This window comes from Pipistrellus kuhlii, unplaced genomic scaffold (genome assembly GCF_014108245.1).
Source record: "Pipistrellus kuhlii isolate mPipKuh1 unplaced genomic scaffold, mPipKuh1.p scaffold_m20_p_2, whole genome shotgun sequence".
Taxonomy (NCBI): Eukaryota; Metazoa; Chordata; class Mammalia; order Chiroptera; family Vespertilionidae; genus Pipistrellus; species Pipistrellus kuhlii.
This window is the reverse complement of record NW_023425515.1, coordinates 50,627,738-50,643,431: the sequence shown is the minus strand read 5'-3', so window position 1 is coordinate 50,643,431 and position 15,694 is coordinate 50,627,738. Positions and strand designations below refer to the sequence as shown.

The window sequence follows — 15,694 nt, the reverse complement described above, 5'->3', positions numbered from 1 at the left end:
TCAGACAGGAAGGAAGAGGGAGAGATTAAAAACATCAATGATGAGAGAGAATCATTGCTCTGCTGCCTCCTGCACGTCCCCCACTGAGGATCAAGCCCACAACCTGAGCATATGCCCTTGACCAGGAATTAAACCGTGAACTCTGGTTCGTAGGTTGACACTCAACCACTGAGCCATGCCGGCCAAGCTCAGCTTTCTTGTGTTTTAACACTGTAACCCACCAGTCAAGATTTGTGTTAAGATTAATTTCCTGTTATTTTGAATTATGAAAGCATAGGTATTTATTTCCCAAAATAAATTACAGTGTAATGGAGCACATTAGTCTTTTCAGGCTCTCACTCGCTGCTCCCAGCGTTGGGTTCGCTCTGGGAGTCAGGAGCATGGCTGTGTCTAGGGCAGGTCGTTGGCGAAAGTGCGGGACTGGAAGGCACGCACAGCTGAGGGGTTGGGATATTTCACCTACAGCAGTGGTTCTCAATCTTTCTGATGCCGAGATCCTTTAATACATTTCCTCATGTGTTGGTGACCCTCAACCATAAAATTATTTTTATTGCTACTTCATAACTGTCATTTTGCTACTATTAATGAATCATCATGTAAATATCTGTGTTTTCTGATGGTCTTAGGTGACCCTTCTCGTGGTTCTCAACCTATGGGTCAAGACACCTGGGTTCATAGCAGTAGCAAAATGACAGTTATGAGTAGCAACGAAAATAATTTTATGGCCGAAACTAGGTTGGCTTAGTGCATAGAGTGTTGGCCTGCAGCCTGAAAGGTCCCTGGTTCAATTCCAGTTAAGGGTATGTACCTTGGTTGCGGGCACATCCCCAGTAAGAGGTGTGCAAGAGGCAGCTGATCGATGTTTCTAACTCTCTTCCTCTCTGTAAAAAAAATCAATAAAATATATATTTTTTAAAGGAAAAGAAAATAATTTTATGGTTGGGGGTCACCACCACATGAGGAACTGTATTAAAGGGTCGAGGCATTAGAAAGGTTGAGAACCACTGACCTACAGAGTCCTAAGAGGGAATGTGTTTGCTATCATCAGAGTGTGATAAGCTGACGGAATGGTGAGGGAGGGGGAGGAATTTGAACTCTCCAATGATGGGAGCTACCCAAGGTGAAGAGGTAGGTGGAGGACTGGGACTTCTGTGTATGAGCATGGTGAGTTCCCCCACCTCCCTGGGCCCCACTAGGTTGAGCAGCTTCAGGAGAGTGTGAGTCCTTGGCTCTGGGGGGGCTACCTGGAGGCTGGAATGTGAAGAATGTTGGGAGGAGAACTGTACTGGGGAACCAACCAGCTCAACTAAAGCATGGGGGCTGCAAGGGATGTCCTGGCCTTCCAGTCCCCTTATTAGCAAAAGGGCCGGGGCTGTAGGGAAATAGGCTAGTTACTAGCCGAATGTCCTCTTATTGGTGGGTAACTGTCACCACGAGACCAAGATACCCGATAAGAACAGGCAAGGTGAAACCTGGGTAACTAGCAGACACATAGTAAATCAAACCCTTGATATTCCATCTGTCTCTTCCTTATTACAATGGATCTGAAGTCTAATGCATGGCTTAATGCCTTTGATACTTTGAAATATCCCAACTGGAGCAGCTATTAATATTTCCTTCCAGTTAAAGCTTCTGTTCCAGTTGATAATCAAAATCTGATTGCATGTGTGCTAGAAAACACAGAGTGACAGTGCCTTAAGAAGATCAGTTATTCACTGACGTAGATAAAAGAGGTCCCAGGGCCAGGATATCACCGGGACCCAGGTGTCTTCTGTCTTGCTACTTCACACCTTTAGCAAGTTCCTTCTCCTCCTCGTCTCAGCTGGACTGACAGGAAGGAGGAGGGGACCAAGAAGGCTTATACCAGATGTCTGTTAGGGACTGTTCCTAAAAGTCCCTATAGCACTTTTGCTTACATTCTCTGGGCTGAAATTTAGTCCCATAGTCACATTAGCTGCAAGGGAAACCAGGAGGTATGGCTTTTAACGTGGGTGGCCACAGGTCCAGAGAAATAGCTTCAGACGGTGTAATGACGTCATAGGGGTCCTGAGAATAGATTTGCCAAATGCCACAATCAGAACGGACTTTGAGCTCCTTCTTTTACGGAGGAAGACACTGATACTCAGAGAAGGAGAGAGGACTTAGCCAAGGCCACACAGCCTGCAGACATCCAAGGCAGCAACCACTTTTGGGCTTCCCTGCTCTTTCCACCAAACCTCCAGCTCTGACTTCTCAGCCAGCTCACGTTCTCTGACCTTGGGTTCAGGTCACCTGTCTTCAACCTTGTTCCTGGATCCCCTTACCACCAACTTCTTAAGATTCTCGACTTCTTAGATTCTCATATTTCAAAACTATTTTGAGCAAAATGTGGGTGTGACACTACATTAAACTAGTTTCTTCACAGCCCCCAGCATAAGAAGGGTATTTTTTTTCCCAGGTGACAAAACCAAAAAGGTCAAGTCCCCCCGCCACCCTTTTTCCTAAATGTTGAACTTAAATCTTCCTCCTTTAGCAAGCTGCTGTTACATAATTGAATACTCTGGCTTCATGATCTGCTCTGAATAATGAATCTATGAGGAAAGACAGCCTGCCTGGCTATAGAGACCATAGGGTGCTGGCGCGCCCCAGCAATCTAGAGCTTTTTAAAGCCGAGGGTGTAATGGGACAAGAACTGTCCCCCCCGATTACTTTCCAAAATTGTCTGGCTCTTTATCCTTTTAGTCTGGGGGTGCTTGTGGGTGAGCTTACGAAGAGGGAGAGGAGCTTGTGTGAGCTGTGTGTTAGAGCGAGAGGGTGGTGGAAAGAGGCACGGATTTCTGTACGAGGTCTGATTAACAGCAGCTCTGGGCTAATGGCCCCAGGACCCTGATACTTGGGGCAGACCCCTGGTGCTCTGGGCTGGCAGGAAGCAGACGGCTAGTGGAAGTCTCTGCTGGGACCCTCCTTGCCATGGGATTCTGGAAGAGGAGGGCTTCTCCTGGCGGTGTCGATGGGCCCTGCTTGGGAGGGAGGTTGCCCGGGTCCAGGGAGCGTGGGTTGAGAGAAGCAGACCACCTCCTCTGGGCAGGAGCTGGGAGACCTCAGCTCTGGTCCTAGCTCTACTGCTTACCTACTGTGTGACCTGGACGAGTAATTTGGCCTCTCTGAGCCTCAGTTTCCTCTCTGCAGGAGGAGGCCAGTGCCCACTCATGGAGCCGGGAGAGCAGGTGCTGCCGGGCCTCTGGCCGGGTCGCTGTGCAGAGGGGTTTTGCCCCCGGTTTTCTGATGCTGAGCGTGTGTACGTGCATGTGTCTTCCTGCCTGATGTGCTGTTTTGCCTGATTGCAGCCTGGGCCCTGGAGAGGAAGAGGTGCTGCCCATTTTACTGTTGTCCTTGCTCGGTCTCTGATTACCTCGCTAATGGCACTACTACAGATAATTACGATCATTATGTACTTCTGTATGCCAAGCATTATGTTAGGTTCTCTGCCTCAGACCCTCACCTTAGCAGGCAGCTACAGGGACAGCCAGGAGGGCCGCCCTGGCCTCCCTCCCTTAAGGCAGGTGTCAGCATTTCCCCCTCCGCTCTGCGGTGGGGAAGTGACCCGGGAGGTATAGTGACATTGGAGATGGTCTTGCTCTGAAGGATGGCGCCCGAGTCTGAACCCGGGTCAGACTGCAGAAGCAGTGCTCTGACCAGGCGTTGAACCCTGGGGTGTGTAGGGGACCCCGAGGGGAGCAGATGAGAGTGGGCTGCTAGGCTGGAAGGGCCCAGATTTGGGCAGACCCCTGTGAGGAGGACACTGCAGAGAGTCTGGAAGATGAGAGAACCCAGTTTCCTGGGCCCCATTGCCTCCCGCCTTGGTGGAGGTGGAGTGAGGGCTCCTGTGACGGAGACCCGGGGGCCGCTGGACTCTGAAGAGAGCTCTGTACTCTGCTGGGGGGAAGGGGCTTGCAGATGGAGGGGCCTGGTGTTCTGAGTGAGGTGCTACGGTGACAGGGGCTGGGGGCACTCTGATGGGGGGGCAGGCACTGGCTGTCTGATGGAAGTGGGACCTTTGGGGGCCTGTATTCCCCAGCAGAGCAGCAAAGGGAGGTCATCCTTCCCAAGCTTTGCTTTGCTCTGTGCTGGGGGAATGGCTTATAGGTCTCCGCCCAGCTTACGGGGCGCTCTGCCCTGATACAAATCCTGTTAAAGCTGTGGGTCCAGGAGCAGAAAGAAAGCAATTGTTGCAGCCCATCAGGAGTTTGCATGGTGAATAGAGGGGATTTTTTTTTTCTCTCTCTCCTACTTCTAAAGGGAATGACTTAGAATGTAAAGAGCCCGCCCGCCCAGCCCAGGAGCAGTTGGGAAGTTGGCACGGCCCTCTCCCCTGGGGGCCCGACAAAGCAGAGGGTCTGTGCATCGTTAACACTGTTATTGTTGTTATCAAGGTTTGTGGGTTGTGGCATAAAAAATCTGCAGGATGGCACTGGGCGGTGATCCAGGGCTCACTGAAGCTGCATCTGAAGGAAAGAAGGGAGCGAGCGCGCACATTGCAAAGGTTAAAATAGACTGAACGGGAGGAGAAAGGAGAATGTTAAGTGGCTGGAGCAGCATCCCCTGGGGCTTAGAGGAGGGAGGCCTGCGCGGCCCTCCTGGCTGTCCCTGCAGTTGCCTGCTAAGGTGAGGGTCTGTTTGAGGCAGACGCAGGCTTTCCGTCCTCCCCAATCTCGGCGGTGCTGAGTAAGCCTTCGGGTCTCCCCTGGAACTGGCTGTAGGCCTGTTTCCCCCTGTCACTCCCAAATCTCCAGACCCTGCCTCTCCTGTCACCCTGGCTCTTGCGCTGGGCATGCTTGTCTCTTCCCAGCGCTCACTTCCGGCTCAGCTACTGAGATAATCTCAGATTGTCCTGGGACTCAGCCATGGGCTTTGCCTGTGGATCAATCACCGCTTTTCTGTGTGTCTCCTCTTGGGTCTGTGTTGACAGAGCACTTCCCGCCTTTTCCTTCAGACTGTCCTTCCCTCTCTGGGCTTCTCCCTCTGAACCTCGACTCCAGACTTCCTCCCCGGCCTGTCTGGGGTGCCTTATTGTCCACAGGTCCATGCCTGAGCTCATTATCACCTTCCTCAGCATCAGACAAAAGCCCCTGCTGCTTCTCAGTTCTTCCATTTTTGGCTCTTGTTCCGCTCCTAGCCCAGAATCCTTGGGGTCATCTTAGCCTCTTCTCTCTTCCTTCCTTGCTTACATAGGAATGGTCATTGAGTTCTGTTGTTTCTCCCTAAGGCTCTTGGATTGACTCTTTTCTTTCCACGTGGGCAGCCACCCAGCTGGTCCCTCCACCTCCAGACTCCTAGTGGCTGCCCAGTCTGAGGTCAATGCCAAATGCAGTTCTCTAGGAGCCAGGCTTTCAAGACCTGCAGCCTGGCTCCACCTGCCCTCTCCCACCTGCTCCCACCGAGGCCCTCACCGGCAGTGCTGTGATCGGCCCGGTGTCAGTGGTCCCTTCCAGGCCTCCCGAGAGCTGCCACGGACTCACCGTGTCACGTGCTCCTAGCGGTGATCTCTGCATAGACCAGGATGGTAACCAGTGTGCCTTGTTGTGTTTATTATTCGGGACGCACCGCTCCCGTGGCTTCCAAGGGGCCAGGTGCTGTTCTGGGCCCAGTCCTCCAGAACTAGCTCTAGTCTGGGGGACAGGGTAGGGATGGGGAGGGGGGAGGAGACAGACCCTCTATAAAGACCGGCTATGGGCAGTACCCGTGTCGGCCCCAGTGTCATGCCCAGTGTCAGTGTTCAAGCAGAGGCAGTTTGCTCGGTGTTCCCTGGTTGAGCTTAAGTTCTCTGCTGTGTGAGGTGAGCACTGGGTCAGAGGTTTTGGTGGCTGGCTTGGCCTGGGCCGTGGTTTATTTACTCTGGGGGTGGCCGATGTTTAGAGGACCTGAGGGACCCACTGGGTTTTACAGGAAGGAAGCTGTGGGTATGCCTTGAGACTCGGATCTTGTGGTTTCTGTTTTAGACACGGCTGTTGCTGTGGCCCATCTACACCACCGTGCTGCCTGAGCAGGTGGACACTGGTCTAGCCCTCCCCCCTCCCCCCTTTTCCAAAGCACAGATGCCTGCCAGTTTCAAGAGGGCTGGTCCACAGGTCAGAATCCCCAGGCCCTGGGCAAAGGTAGTTGTTTTTCTTCACTGCAGGTTATCTGAGGATTAAAATCAGAGCTCCTGTGTGTTTTTCCAACAGATTTTTATTTTATTTTTTCCTTCAGTCATGTGCATTGAGCTATGAACTCTTTAGTCTGAAGTCCATTAGTTCTCTGGGAGCAGTAAACTAAATAGCATGTAACAGTAAAGCGGAATTAACTTTTGGTGAGCTCTCAAGGTGGGCTGCCTACGGGCAGTGGTCTGTAGCCTGTCCACAGCTCCAGCAGGGCAGAATGAGGGAGCGATCACTCCTCAACTCCTCCTCGTGGATGGTTTTACCCCGGGGGGAGAAGGAACCTGGAAACCTAATGGCAGGTTATATTTAGAAACACTAGAACGTGGCTACATTTCTGTCTTCTGTTCTGCTGAGGTAGAAATTTGTATTACATATTAGGGTAATGACGCTATTGGAGTGCTTTATGATTTATAAAGTATGTTCGATAAGTTATCCCATTTTATTCTTACAGCAGTCCCAGGAGGGAGGTATTATTATCTCCATGTCAGATGTGAGAGGCATTAAGCCTCTGGAAAGTTGAGGGATGTTGCTTAGCCATCTTAGCTATTGACTGGTAGAGCGCAGACTCAACTCAAGACTTGTGGCTGTAAAGAGGCAGTGGACTGAGAGGGCATGGGATCAGAGAGAGAGACTGGGGTTCGGGTCCTGGCTCTGCTTTTACATTAGCTGTGTAACCTTGGCTAGACAATGCACCTGATCGATATGATTAAGCATATCAGATAATCAACAGTTGGTTCTTTTTATTGACCACATTCCTCCATATTTCTCAGTCCTTGCTCCATTCTGGGCTGGTTGCTCTGGGCAGGATCCTTGGTTTCCTAGATTCCATGTATTTATGATTTTTTATTTGCATCTTGTTTTGGTAGAGCATGAGTTCTAGTAGCTTCCTGAGAAAGGGTGTGTTGGTGGTAGCACATGCACATCTGAGATCTTAAGTCTGAGTAAATTTGTATTCACCATTGACACTTTGGCTGGTTATCAAATTCCAGTTGGAAACCACATTGCTTGCTAATTGCAATTTGCATTCCAGTGTGCTGATGACCAGTCTTAGGCCAATTCTGACTCCTGGTCTTTTATATGTGGTGTGCATTTTTTCTTTGAAACATGAATCTGCTCTTTGTCAGCAGTGTTCTGAATGTTTGCAGAGATGTATTTTGGTGAGAGTTCATTTTATTCTTGATGCGGGGCCTTCTCAACTGAAAGCTCACATCCTTCAATTCTGGGGTATTTTCTCAAATTATTTCTTTGATAATTTCTTGTCCTCTGTTTTCTTCTTTTTCTGGAGTTCCTTTAATGTGGCTGTTTGTGCTTTAATTTGGCTGTTTTTAGTCTTCGTTTCATCTTTCCATTGGTTTGATTCTGCCCCTTTTATGTTAAGGGCTTTCCTCAGATATCTGTGTGTATTGAAGAGCAAGGCACCAGGACGTGATCAGAGGCTGAGTGTGGGGAGGGGGTGGAGGGCACTTGTTTACTGAGGGGACCTCACAGTAGGTATTTGAGTGGGAATTCAGCTGTTCCAAGGGAGGATCTCCAAGTCGCTGTCTTTGGTTTGCTTTTCTTATGCTTCTCAGTTTCCGCAGAGAACAATTCTCTAATCTCCCACCTGGGGGGAATAAAACCGGCAGCATTCTGGAAAAGGGGTGCTAGGGGATGAGGCTCATGCAGATGGTTGATCTCAAGGTTTAATTCAAGACTTCCTTTAATCTCCTGTTTTCTCTCAGGGCCACACTTTCACCCTCTGCCTGGTGTCTCCCAGCAGAGCTTTCCTTCTTTTAAGTAACCAGGTAGTAACCCCTGTGCCTTCTGCCAACTAGGCAAGGGGCTGTTGGCCAGCTGTGTGGGCTGCTGAGGGGATCTGTGTGTGACTGCTCCTTTTTCATGTGTTTCACACTCACACACACACACACACACACACACACACACCACATTGTTTTCATCTTCCACATGCCTGTGGAGGCGCCTGGTACCTCCAGGGCCCAAGGTTTTCAGCCTTCTTGGGGACAGTCCGCTCATTTTTGTTGTCTTGTTTCCACTGGCTGAGTAGGGCAAGCAGAAACCCCCTCGCCATCCTTTCCCATCCTGAACATCAGAGGTGATCTTATTTCTCCGTGGATCTGTGCTCCGGGGCTCCAGAGTGGGGTGGAGTTTTCGCATTGCTCCAGCGTGCGATGCAGCGTAGAACGTAGACGCTGACCTCCCAGAGGGAGGTCTTGATTGAGGGGGTGGCCAGTACGTCCATGCACACGCTCGTGTCCTATGCAGTCCGTGCGGCGTTAGGGCAGTGCACGGAGAAGAGAGTGACTTGGAGACTGAGAGTGGCCGGGGAAGTGTCTCAGGGGGTGTGGTGACTTGGAGAGGGGGTGAGGGGAAGGGCAGCTCCAGTCTCCCGAGAAGGGTAGGTGTGCCCTCATCCCTGTGAAGTGAGAGATGCTTTAGGCAGCAGGTCTGTGGGCACCTGTTCTTCCTCAGGCCTGGCCGGGACCCAGGGCTCACCCTCCGTGTCTCCTTCACTTGCAGGTTGTCCTGCCTGGATGGCTGTCCTCCACCAAGGTCTCCTCGCTCATCGAGAGGATCTCTGACCCCAAGGACTTGAAAAAACTTCTCAGGACCCGGAATAACGTATTGGTGCTTTACTCCAAATCCGGTGAGTGTCCCTTCTGGGGTCACCTGGTGGGGATGGCTTGCAACAGGAAGGGAATGAGAGGGGGTGCAGGTGGGAGACAGAGAGACACCATGTGTGTCGGCTTTCCTCAGGAGACGGCAGAGGCCCCGCAGGGCGTCAGTTCTGCCTACGTGGGATCCCTGAGTGGTCGTCGTTCACTCCCTTTCTCTAAGTGTTTCTTAGGAAAAGCCTCAGGAGAGGGCATGAGTGTGAAGGAGGACAGAAGACTGTGGACACTGGGGATGGGCATTCTGGCTTCCTGGACAGGCACGGGCCTGCCCTGCCAGGGCAGGCTCCTCCGGGGCTGTTGATGAACAGCCTGGGCCGGCCCGTCGCCAGCTGAATTGGTCCCAGGCTTGGGGACATGCACCCAGGCTGGCAGCTCTGACCTGGCCTGGCCCCCATCTGTCCTGCTCTGGGATTGGAGCACAGGCTGCGTTTGGACTGGGCTCATGGCGGCTTCGGCGGGGGCGGGAGCAGCAGCTTGCCTCCTCTGACCTTGGAGCTGGCGAGGGCACAGTGGATGGAGGGAGGTCTGCCCGGCTGTTGGCTGTGACTTTGAACATCAGACTGTTGATATTATTCCAGCACAGTTAAGTGTTTTCACTGCACCCGAGGATGCCAAGTTTTCCGCGCCCTGGAGAAGCAACAGCCAGTGGCTGGGCCAGTTCCGGGCACAGCTCTCCCTGCACCTCATTCTTGACACTCATTGGCACCGGGGCTGATGGATGTTTTGGACGAGTGTCCCTCCTGGAGCCCGCACCCTCCAAGCACCCTGGCACATGCTGCTCCTTGTCCGTCTGCAGGCCTGGCAGACGCTCCCTTGGGGGTGGTTGTTGGGAGCCCACTATGTGAATAGCATTTCTTTGCTGTCAGGAATAGGGGTAAACTGAGGCCAGGGAGAAGCAGAGCTGCTCCTGAGGCCTGGGTGTAGGGCCCTGAATGAGCGTGGTCCACCCCGTGGGTGCTCCTGGAGCTGGCGGTTGTCGGTGTGGGAGCACACTCAGCTCCTCTCTGGGTACGTCCCATAAAGGAAGCTTATCATCATCCAAGGACGCCTCCAGGACCCTCTGAAGTACACTCCCCTTCGCTCCGCCGCCAGGAGGGAGGAGCACCGGTGGTCAGATAACATCCAGGTTACGAGAAAGGAGTTGGGAGAGAACAGCTGCCTTGTCTGAGGCCTTGCAGCCAGTAGGTGGTAGATGATGGTAGATGGTAGACTACATAGAGGGTAGACGACCTCTGAGCTGGTCGGTCCAGCAGGTCCCTGCTCCACCTCTGCTTGTTTTGTTGTGGGGTCGAACCCTGGGTTCAAAATCAGACCACCGGAGGCTGATGATTGATTTAAAAAAGCAGGCAAGGATTTATTGAACTGGCCAGGACGGCCTCGAGAGCACCACAAGCAGGCAGTGTTTCTGGTGTTGGCAGTCCAAACCACAAAAATTTCCTTTGTTCTGAATTCTAAATTCTAAATGCTGGGAACAGCCTGCAGGGTCGCTCCCAGCCATTTTGCTGGACACTGGAATGTGGCCCTATCTTGCGATAGCAGATAGTACAGAAGCAGACCTGAGCGGTTTATCTCTAAAGGTTATCTACAGTTTCTACTCCTGAAGCTACTGAGTCAGTGGGAATCCATCTCCTGTGGTCCTGGTCCACAGGCACAGGAAAACTGCCTTAGCCTCCAGGTCTCCATCTGGAAGCTGAGGTAACTACTCTATGTTTAAGCAAGTGCAGAAGCCAGAATAGTAGGGTTAAAATTCAAACAACAGCCGAATCCGGTTTGGCTTAGTGGATAGAGCGTCGGTCTGCGGACTGAAGGGTCCCTGGTTCGATTCAGGTCAAGTGCATGTACCTTGGTTGTGGGCACATCCCCAGTAGGGGGTGTGCAGGAGGCGGCTGATCGATGATTCTCTCTCATCGATGTTTCTAACTCTCTATCCCTCTCTCTTCCTCTCTGTAAAAAATAAATAAAATATATTTTTTTAAAAATTCAAACAACAGTTTTTACCTAAGTATGGTTGCTACCATATTTCAGTTTCTTCTGCTGGAGTGAGGAAGCAGCGACGTTTTATCTCTGCAGGGACAGGAGGGCTCTGCCACCAGGAGATTATTTTGTTTAGTTAGCACATGTGTCAAACACAAGGCCCACGGGCCAAATCCGTCCTGCCAGGCCTTGCAATGTGGCCCGCACCGCGTTGTCATCACTGCACTCCGCTGCGTTTCCATCACAATGACAGTTTATGTCTGTTCAGTAAACCATTCGGCCCGCGATTTAGGCTGGATTTTAGATTTTGGCCCCTTCTCTGATTGAGTTCGACACCCCTACGTTAGAGGGTGGGAAGGTGGGGTCCCCCTTTGAGGCACGCAGGGCAGGGGGCAGGGCCAGAGGCCTTGTTTTCTCTTCAGCCCTCCCCCAAGCGTGGTCTCATGCTTCCCGTGTGCTGACTCCTCGCTGCGTCGGCCATGGCCGTGGGTGGTTATTCTGCCTTTCTGCCTCCTCCCCAGGCCTGTCACTAGACTAGCGACTGTGGGTGGGCTTTCAGGGCAGCACAGTAACTGGGTTTCTCGCCTCCTGTCCTTCCTGGCAGGGCTTCCTCTCCGCAGGGCGAGGGGAGGGGTGCTGCCTCTCCCTCTACTTCAGATCCCCCCTTCCCCCCAGCTCCCCAGAGCCATCTGCCCGCTGAGCGATGGCCTTTCCCACCTCCGCCGCGCCCTCCTCCTGGTGCCCTGGTGGGGTTCCTGGCACGATGCTTTCTGTTTACTTCCACAAAGGCTCTGCATGCCTTGTGTTCACAAACAGCTACCATTCTCCACACCAGAAAAGGAGATCGGTGGAGGCAAACAACTCAGACACCCTCTCTGCTTGGCTTTGGAACACACCGTGGGGGGAAGGCAGCAGACTGCTCTCCCCACCAGCGTCTGCCTGGTAGGCCCTTCACAAGCGCTCACAGGTATGGCAGGGGGACGTGACACCCTGGCCACAGCCACTCGGCAGGGGGACCTTGCCGGCTAGCAGTGCTAAGTCCCGGCCCCAGAGGCTCCATCCCCAAGAACCTGCCCTCCTACCGTAGATCCCAGGGGCTCTGCCCGGACCCACAGGAGTTGACACCTGGGCCAGCAAAGCACTCTTCCTTTCTCACGTCCACTCCACCCTGCCCAAGACATGGTCTGCAGTCCTGCAGCCGACTCCCGAGGTACTGCCCGGCCCAGTTCCTCCCCGCCGTTTCCCGGGAAGTGGGCTATGACATCGGACATGGCACCCTTGGCCTTGGTCTGTTGGAGACCAGTGTCTCCTGTAAACGTCATCAGATCGCCAGGCTGTCCCGAGAGCCCCTTAGATGCGTGTGTGATGGACAAAGGAAGGACGGACCGGGCCCTGCCCTCATCCGCTCCCAGGACCGACAAGAGTGGACTTGGCTAACTCATTTCCCGCGTTCGTTATAGAATTGTCGTTAGGTGGTGATCAGGTTTTCAAAATTTGTCCCAGACAGGTAGTGAGTCAGAGACTCTCCTGGGAGTTATGTGTTTTGCTCAGAGACACTTGGAGGGATGAGGGGTGAGGGGAGTCTTACAGGAGCTGTGGCTTACATGGGGGTTCTCTGTCCCTGAGGGAAGGCTCAGGAAGAGGGCGGGAGCAGGGGTTCCTGGAATGAGCTGCGCTGTCCTCCCAGAACTGTTGGTCACCGGGACAGTATTTTAACTGGGGTTCTGGACTGGTCTCCTTCCTTCCTTCCTTCCTTCCTTCCCTGCCCCTAAGAGAAGATGGCAGGGTGGCCCTGGTGGGCACAGATGTTTAATATGTGTGTGTGTTTTTTACAGAGGCTGCAGCTGAAAGTCATCTCAGGCTACTGTCCACGGTGGCCCAGGCAGTGAAAGGACAAGGCACCATCTGCTGGGTGGACTGCGGGTAAGTTCTGGGGACCTGGGCGTGTGACTGGAGAGCAGGGGGCCTGGAGGCTGGGGGCGGGACTTGCCCCTGATTAACCAACCCTCTGAGAGAGAGGATGGGATGGAGAGAGGCTGCAGAAAGTCCTCCCTGTGGCCCGGAGGAGGCGGTTCTGGCTCTCTCTCTGTCTGTCCGTCTTCCCTTCTTCCAGGGAGCTTTTACTTTTACTTCGCCATGTGTCACTTGATTTTGTTGGTGGCAGGAGGGGCCTGGTTTTTGTACAATAGATGGGGCCTTGGTACCCAGGGAGGCAAGGTGATTTTCAGGTGACCCATAAGCTTGCTTGTGGGTGAGGGAGTTTGGCAGCAAGAACCTGGGCTTTACCGCCCAGTACAGGCCAGTAGCAGAGATCTCCTCACCCTGCGGCCCAAGGTGGTGGAATCAGCTGGCCAACCTGTCTGCTGCCTTGGCTTCCAAGGTGACGCTATTAGATGAATCAGGTGGCTTAGTCCTTCCAGCTCGCTCCTCTAGCTGTGTCTCCCCCCTACCCCACCTGTCCCAGTGCCAGTGCCAGTGCCGTGAGCTCCTTCCCCCCTCCTCCCTCCTCATCCTCCCTCTCCTTCCTGACCTCCCTCCTCTCAGGGGTTTTCTTGTCGGAACCGAGTGCCGCCCCCCGCGCCCCGGGAGGAAGCCCATGGAAAGAGGCTACTTCTTAGGATGGGGAAGGGCCGGTTGGTGGAGTTCCTCTGATTATCCTGAGTTTGGGAGCTGGAGGGCAGGGTGTGCTCAGCTTCCCTTTCCTCCCCATCATTAAGAATAATTTCCACATCTCTCTGTGCTCAGTGCTTTGCTGCTGGGATTTTATTTATACGCACCTCTTGTCATATCATTAGCTCCCAAGCTGGCATAGATTGGCGGAAGCACAGAAAGATAAGCAGATAGTGAATGAACGTAGGAAAAAAATAGAGCTAAGAACAGGCTTGCCCTTTACATGTCTATGGAGCGCCAGGCGCTGTGCGGCACTTGGCCGACAGCAGCATTTACATGTCCTTCTGACTGAGGACGAGAGGTGTTTCCTGAGCCTCTTTGTCCAGCCACTGCTCACCTGGCCTCGGGTTTGCCAGGAGCGTGGAGTTGGGAAGAGGAGGGGAAAGGAGAATTGTTCTCCAGGGTATTGTGCTCCGGTGAGTTAGTTTGGGGAAGAGGTGGGGTTCTGCTGGGAAAGGCAGCTCTTTTCCTGGATGGCACATAACGGTCTTTAACCTTGGACGTAGCTGACCCTGCCTGAGTCACACGCCTTGCTATCACCCTGTGGGTTAAGTGAGCTTTCACGGGCTCCACTCCAGTGCCATCTTCTTCCCCGGCAATCTGAGTTCTGAACGGCTGTTTTGCAAGTGAACTTCATGGCCTCAAGCTTGCCCCACCCATGACTGGAGAGGGCTGAAGGAGATTCATATTTTGACAGAGCACCGAGACAGGCCCGCAGACGTGTTAGGCCAGCAGTGTTTGCTGAAGCCGTGTGTGTGTGTGTGTGTGTGTGTGTGTGTGTGTACGTGCACGCGTGCATGCATGCCTGGCCTCACACCTCCAGGTTTACTGGAACACCAACTCAGTGGAAGAGGCTACCCTCTAGATCAGTAGTTCTCAGCCTTTTTAATGCCATAACCCTTTAATACAGTTCCGCATGTTGTGGTGACCCCCAACCATAAAATTATGCTCATTGCCACTTCATAACTGTAATTTTGCTCTACCGCTAGCAGGCTCTACAGTCACGACCCACAGGTTGAGAACTGCTAGCAGGGTCGCCTAAGACCATCGGAAAACATAGATATTTAGATGACGACTCATAAAAGTAGCAAAATTACAGTTATGAAGTAGCAATAAAAATAATTTTATGGTTGGGGGTCACCACAACATAAGGAGCTGTATTAAAGGGTCGCGGCATTAGGAAGGTTGAGAACCACTGCTCTAGATGGCTGGCGAGAATTCTAGTTCATCCTGGTCTGGAAGTGTTTCTGTCTTCCCGGTGTGTCCCTGTCTCTGTAGCTCGCCAGGCGTGCACTCCGTGCCTGGCAAAGCGCCAAAGCCTATCAGAGAGGACTGTCCACAGCTGCCGATGATGCCAGTTCTGCCCAATGAGGCCTATCACGGGGGTCTTATGGCCTTGCAGTTGGCAGAAGTGGGCAGAAGAGCTTTGATGTTGCTCCATCCACCTGGGTCCACTCAGCAGACATTTCCGAGGGCTTACTTTGAGGTGCACAGTCATGCCCTCCCCACCAAGGGTAGCAGTGTCCTCTGAGCCAGGAGGAGGCAGATACCTAATCCCGTGGCTACAATCCAGGTGAAAAGTGCTATAAATGGCAGCTATCTGTGTTGTCACTTAATTTTGTCTGGAAAGGTTGAGAAAGCTTCACAGAGGAGATAAGTTCAGGTTTGGGCAAATACCTCAGCGTGTCAGTGAGGTCTTTAAATGCCCCGGCTTTCCCTGCAGGTGTGGTGTGGGCCAAGCACTGCCCGGGGTCCTCTGGCTGGTGGCCTGGGCAGGCACAGTCCTGCTCTGCCCTCTGGATGGGCAAGACTAAATGGGGCCGGACTAGTGTGTGGAGAGAGAGCGAGGCGATTAGAATGCAGGACTCATGTGGAGACATGTATAAGTGCCAGTGGGAGAAAGAATCCTGTGACTGATGTGCTAAATGAAAAACCGAGGGAGAGGACGCCTTGGAGCTTAAAAGGTAACCTGAAGACAAAGGGCTGGATGGCTTCATGCATGTAGCTGCCACTCCATGTATCCCTGTAAGAGGAAGTGGAAACTGAAATGTGAAATAGCTGTTAAAACGGTTCAGAGAAGTAGGTGGATTGAGGAGCTCTAATGGATTATGTTGGAAGCAGCGGTATCTGTGTTTGAAATCAGACGCAGAGAACGGCTGTATCTTCCCAGAACAGCCCTCGGACAGAACTCGGCCCTGG

At 52.7% G+C, this 15,694-nt stretch overlaps 1 protein-coding gene across 1 annotated transcript in view; it reads left to right on the top strand.

Annotated features, from left to right (window-relative positions):
• The window catches only part of PDIA5 (protein disulfide isomerase family A member 5), an 89,262-nt gene that overhangs the window by 13,286 nt on the left and 60,282 nt on the right, over window positions 1-15,694 (top strand). Inside the window, exons 2-3 of the mRNA XM_036445629.2 lie at window positions 8,697-8,823; window positions 12,661-12,748. Coding sequence (XP_036301522.1) covers window positions 8,697-8,823; window positions 12,661-12,748 — 215 coding nt within the window. The remainder of the gene's footprint in view (window positions 1-8,696; window positions 8,824-12,660; window positions 12,749-15,694) is intronic.